The sequence below is a fragment of the Mandrillus leucophaeus genome, unplaced genomic scaffold (genome assembly GCF_000951045.1).
Source record: "Mandrillus leucophaeus isolate KB7577 unplaced genomic scaffold, Mleu.le_1.0 Scaffold707, whole genome shotgun sequence".
Classification (NCBI taxonomy): domain Eukaryota; kingdom Metazoa; phylum Chordata; class Mammalia; order Primates; family Cercopithecidae; genus Mandrillus; species Mandrillus leucophaeus.
The window spans coordinates 1214888-1221348 of record NW_012107664.1 but is presented as its reverse complement, the minus strand read 5'-3'; the positions used below and the strand labels follow the sequence as shown (position 1 = coordinate 1221348).

The following is a 6461-nucleotide window of genomic DNA, read 5'->3' as shown; positions in this document are numbered from 1 at the left end:
GGAATCACACTACTTGACTTCAAACTATACTACAAGGCTACAGTAACCAAAACAGCATGGTACTGGTACCAAAACAGAGATATAGACCAATGGAAGAGAACAGAGCCCTCAGAAATCATTGCTTTTTTTTTTTTTCCGGAATTGATGGGGCTTTTCTATATAGAACATACAGTGGATATAGTGGCTAGATTGTGAAGTATTTTAGATATCATATGTTATTCCTTTGAATTCCAGTAGATGGAAACTTCTGTGGTTTTAAATGAAAAGTCAGAGTTACATTTACTGTTGTCTACTATAGCTAAAATCTGCAAGATCAAATTTAAAATAGATATTTAAATTTTATGTGGAAAAGACTCTTCCAAGAGTTATTTGTATCTCAAGAATATTATACTGATAGAGTATTGTTAATTTTACATCTAGCACAGGGGCTCATATTTTCAACTCACCTTTGTTTTATCATTCAATAAATTTGTTTTACTTTTATGTGATATACTACAAAAGTTTGTCTTGGGTACTCATGTTTATAATCTGGTTGCACAAAGAAAGATAAGGGCCAATTTTATTTCTGATTAAGATCAAGAGTGTGAGACTAATGGGTGTGTTACATCTATATAGAGCTTTCCATTTTATAAACGGCTTATATATATAAAACTTTATTTTTTTACAATTTATCTCACCTGAATATCACTAAAATTAATGCTTACAGAGGGACCCTTTAAAAAGTTAGAAGATAAAGTAATACAAACTTATTAGGAAATGTGTACAATGGGAGAGAATATTTTTCTTTTCCTCAAAAATTCACTCAATATTTTTCTCAATATTTTTCTTCAAGACCCCACAACTAAATCTTTGCCAAAAATGCAAGTAATTAGATTAGTCATTTCTTGGTATCTAAGCATGTTTTAAATATAACAGATTTCAAGAAAAACAAACCCCAGTGAGGTTGTTTTTTATCTTAAAAAAAAAGTGGAGAATGTATTCCTGAAGTGTTGAAACCCATTAACTCTTTCAAGACCTAAGGCAATATTTACTTCTTTGATGTAATATTCTAAAAAGAACACTCTGCTTCTTATGGTGACTAACCATGATCCCAAAACTTAGCAAGACTATAAGAAATAATTTATAATCTGTCAGTTATGTAGATGAGAATACAAAAGCTCTGGGAGAATAAGTAACTTGCACGGTTGGACACCTAAGTGTCTACGGAATGGGGACTGGAACCCAGTTTTCCTTCCCCTTATACTCCTGTCCTTAGCTGCCATGGAGTGATGGTAAACTTAGTCTCTACTGACAGTCAATAATGAAGTCAAGTCCAGAGCTCTGTAATTTTAATGAATTAATGGATTTTCCAAAATTACTTGTAGGTAGTTAAGACTCAATAAAAGCTGGAACTATTTTCCCCACTCTGTTCAGCCACATCTATTATTTGTCAAAGCTTAAAAGCAACTCTTTGGATGGCACTGATTATTTAGGAGCTTGATTCTCATGATTTTTGCTATTGCAGAATAGTTAATAGTTTGTGTTTCTAATGGAAAATCATCTAAAATTATTTATGTGAAATACTTACTATGTATAATGATAACTGTACATTTTATGGATGTCCTGCATGTATAGAGTGCAAATTGCTTTAAGCCAGGAAGATACATGTGGTAGAGCCATTGGGATTGGCGAAGTGTATATGTCAATGATGTGGTCATCCAGTACTTAGTTGGGCAATGAGCTCTTTCTAGTGCAAATCTATTTGTTTTAGTCAGAGAAGAAACGTTTAGTAGCTGTTAGGAGAGATCCTTTAAAAATATAGTAAGTCAATTACAACATGGTTACCCACGCTATCAACAGATTCACCAAGGATTTGATTTACTTTCTGTTTGTTTTTCATTCAAGTTTATTAAAGTCTGTTTTGCATATAAGAAGAGTACATATATTTAAGTACACAGTTCTATGAGTTGGTTTACTTTCATGTTGGTGTTCTTTGCAAAATGCCTTCTACAGGAAATAATCCTAATCATTATGTGTTTTTATTTGGATCTTGTGTTTGTACTTGGAACTATATATCCAAGATATATTTAAATATTAGTAAGCTAATAAATTTAAATCTTAGTAAATATTAGTAAACTAACAAATTAGTATTTGATGTGAGAGAAGCATTACTTGACTTTCCTATAAAAGAAATATCCCTCAAGGAGTATGTAAATCCTCAATATGTTTTGGAAGTTAGTATTTTAAGACTTTCTTAAAGTTATCAAATATTTGTATTTAAATTACTTGGAACAGTGTCTGATATAATGATGACTCTTTGTAATGATATATTAAACCTTCACAGCAACTGTATGAGTTAGGAACTACTTCATTTTTATGCCGCCATTCAACAGATGGGCTGTTGAGGCACAGAGATGTTGAGTGCCCAAGATCACACAGCTAGATAGGGGAAAATCTGGGATGTGCATACAGGAAAGGTTTTTTTTTTTTCCCCCCAGAATCTTTATATTTTTAATTCCTACCTTTTATAAATATTTAAATAAAATAATAGTAATAATGATATTGATAAGTAACCTTATCTCAGACTTCAGTGTTCTTCCTGAGCCTTGATTATTTCAATATACCCTTTGGGATTGCTCTCAGTTCCAATATTTATAAAAACTCTTGCAACTAGAGCTACTGTGGGGAACATTATACAAACCTTCTTTATTATTCCATACATCATGTTAGAAATATTTCAGTTGTCAGAATGTGCAAAGGAGAGAACTATAATTACAAGGAAATAGAAATAGTAAGACTGAAGTTAACATATTCAGTACTTACTTGGGGGTAAAAAAGTGGATTCTGAGACTGATATGTGTAGAAAACTGACAGATCCAAAGCTGACTTAATTTTAAGTTGTTTTCACAGATACATTGCCCAAACTGCTAGAAATGGAAGACAGCAAAAAATGTGTTTTCAATTTCACTTAATACAGAGTTTGAACCTCCTTGCTATAAAAATAAGAATGTCTTTTGACCTCTGACTTTATGTTTCACTTGTTTGGACCGCATTTTTATTTTCTCACAAATTAAAAACCATATCTTTTGGCAAAGAGCCCATTACAGGAACAAATCTTCCTTGAAAGTGTTCTGAAACAGGCTTCATTTTCATCCTTGTGCAATTTTATTTCCAACTGGAGCATGTCACAAACAGCTGATGAGTAGATGAAGTAATGACTTCTTACATAACCAGATTAGTTTTCTCACTTGGCAGAATAAAGGAGTGAGGAATACAAGCTGGTTAATTTCACTCTCAGAATACCTGTTACTCATGCATGGAAATCTTTCTGGTAAATGACTTGCCTTCAAATGTTTATATATTGGAAAGACAGGAGTATCAGTCATGGATATACATAGTAAATAACCAGAAGAGGAAAAAAACTAAGTAGACAACTAGAGTCATGGACATACGTAGTACATAACAAGAAGAGAAAAAGAGATAACCAGACAAACAACTAGAGTGTAGAGCAGAGAAAGAAAGACATATTTGTTTATATAAGGAAAGAGGAGCAAAAATGTGAAAGTAAAATGATGCTTAAACTTTAAATTGTTTAGACAAATGCAATGGATAGTAGAGGTGATTATCGTGGTAATTCATACTCTAACCCTGCAGGTAAGTAAAAATATACAGGAGTAGATCTGAGATTTTATTATACTGTGGGCTTTAATTATTCCTTTTCATTAAATAAATTTATAATATAAATAGGTGAATTAAAAGTACAATGTGCAAAATAGAATCCTACTTTTAAGTAAAAATTAATGCAAAAAACAAATGTAGAGAGCTACCAAAATAGACATATACACATGCACCCAATCATGCATAATCATAGTGTCATTGGTGCTATGTTAGTGTTCATGAAGGTAAAAATAGCCCAAAATATAAAGTAATATAAGTTAAAAATATACAAAGGACTCCTTGAACATGGAAGATGCTTTTAACATAGATTAATTGATCTATTCGATGACTAAAACAAATGAAAAAGCACAAAGTTGTGAACCTAACTGAAGAAGCAATGGTATTATAAGGGATATGTGTTCCACACAACATTTTAGAGCACTTTACTGATCTGGACATTTGCACAGTGACTTCCTTGGTCACATTTGGCTTGTTTTTACATTCAGAGAATCTGTCTCCAGAATTTCTGCATTAAGTTTAAATTTTTTCCTAACTTACCACTTTTTGAAGCAGAAGTAAAGCATATCTTATATCTGCACACATTTCTTCCTGTCTTGTTTGTGGTGACTTATACCTAATAACACTAGCTGGATTATATCTCCTATGAATTAAGGAGATAGGGATACACCTCCTTCTACAGGGCTATATTTAAATGTTAATATTTTCTAAGTATAGAAATAGAGAAAGACTAAGCAAGCCTGCCAATAACATTTTTGTGCCTGGGGCAAGGATGTATATCATATGCCTGGAATATTTATTTTATTTTATTATTTTTATTATTCTTTAATTTTTATAGATACATAGTAGGTGTATATATTTATGGGATTCGTGAGACGTTTTGATACAGGCACGTAATTTGAAATAAGCACGTCATGGATTATGGGGTTTACATTCCCTCAAGCATGTGTCCTTTTAGTTACAAACAATCCAGTTACGCGCTTTATTTTAAAATTTCATATGCCCGACTATTTAAACTCATTTATCAAATAAACAAATTGTTAAATAAAATAGGCTCTATCTTCATTTTGACCAATTTTGTTCACAAGAACCTAGAGGGCTAAGTTTAAATTTAGAATTTTCAGATGCCTCAGAGTTCTAGAATATGGCAGTTCTAGGAGCAGTAGTCCTTAGCCCCCAACTTTCAGTCTTTATTCCGTTCCCTTTACTTTGAATTTCTCCTGTATTTTAAAGGGTCTTACATACACACCTCATGTATCACAATTTGCACATCCAGCTTTCATCCAAACCACCAAAGAAATAGCTGTGGCTAGATATTTACATAGGGTGCATTCAAACAGACAATTGCATTTAAAGTTCTTTTACACAGAACTATGGAACTTTAGAGTTAAGCAACACGTAGAAATTCTTGCCTAAACGAAGATTATCTTTCCACCCTATTTGTTCGCATGCTTATGTAATCTGATCTGATCTTTAAAACAGTGCTGTGCGATTGAGTTGGCAGCTATATCACTGATAAAGAAAATAAACTTCAGGGATGTCAAGACAGTTACTTAAAATCACAATTAGTAATATAAAGCCAGTCTGAAATCGGAACATTCAAATTTCAAATTCTTTACTCTTAAAAAGAGAAGTTTGATAATATGTTGGTGAACGTTAAGCAACCAGATGTTCAGACATTTAAAAAAGTCTTATATTAAGAAAACACATTTATCAAAAGTCTTCAAGGGGAAGCCAATAATGATATTAGAACATGAGCAGAAGAATCTTTATTCCTAAAATACTGCAAGGAAAAATTCCTCAACCTCAGGGGCAATTGAGAGAAAAATTAAACAAGCATTGAAGGAAATTTTATGGTGAATATTTATTGGTCAACTTTAAGATTGAAAACCATGTTCACATTATTTGTCAAAGTTTTATGACTGTGCAGGAAAATTCCAGGAGAACTTGGGAAAAGTGGAAACAAAATTACTTTCTGACAGTTAAACTGTGAAGTAAATGCATCAAATCAGAGACATGCAAATTTCCGTGAAAGAGAAAGATTAGCTTCTGCAATTGTTTAGACTAAACTTAATGTAATTCAATACAGTGAAATATCAAAAGAAAGAATGTACCCATCAAAAAAAGAGTTAGTTTTAAAATGATATATGGAAAAGAGAGGATCTCAGAATTAATAGCTTTACTGTGTCAATACAAATATGATCTAGAGGAGGGGATGTCTTTCTTAACAACCTGAATATTTAGATCTAATTGGAAAAGCCATCCCTAAAGTTGGTATGTACATACTAGGCTGCCTTGTCCTGCCATTAAATATTTAACTCATTTAGCTCTCTCTTTGCTTTTAACTCAGCACTCTCTGGACTTTCTTGTAATAAAAATTTTGTTTCCTATGTAGAATAGTCTGTAATAGCTCATTATTGCTTGTTGGAGTGATACAGATCAGGCGATGATAATGTTTTATTAGAGTTGTTTTTGTTTTTTTTTTTTTTTGGTTTGTATATCAATCAGGAAACATTCTAGTATGAGACTATTATTTGCCCAAACTTATTTCTTATTAACAGATTCTTGATACTTTTGAAATCTTCCCTTCTTAAACAAATACATGAAAACTATCAGGTTGGTGCAAAAGTAATTGTGGTTTTTGCCATTGAAAGTAATTTTTCATTTTTCCAGCAGCTCTCATGAAGGATTCTAAGGATGGGATTAAAAAAAAAAAAAAAAAAATCCAAAGATCCCAGGGCAAGTGGTGAGTTTTGGAGTTGTCATACATTTCCTGAACTATTTACCCTGGACACTATTTTTTTTAT

The 6461-nt window shown here is 32.1% G+C and overlaps 1 protein-coding gene across 1 annotated transcript in view; it reads left to right on the top strand.

Annotated features, from left to right (window-relative positions):
* Window positions 1–6461, top strand: part of LOC105528191 (BTB/POZ domain-containing protein KCTD8-like) — a 198634-nt gene that overhangs the window by 27144 nt on the left and 165029 nt on the right. Inside the window, exon 2 of the mRNA XM_011964814.1 lies at window positions 3576–3633. Coding sequence (XP_011820204.1) covers window positions 3576–3633 — 58 coding nt within the window. The remainder of the gene's footprint in view (window positions 1–3575; window positions 3634–6461) is intronic.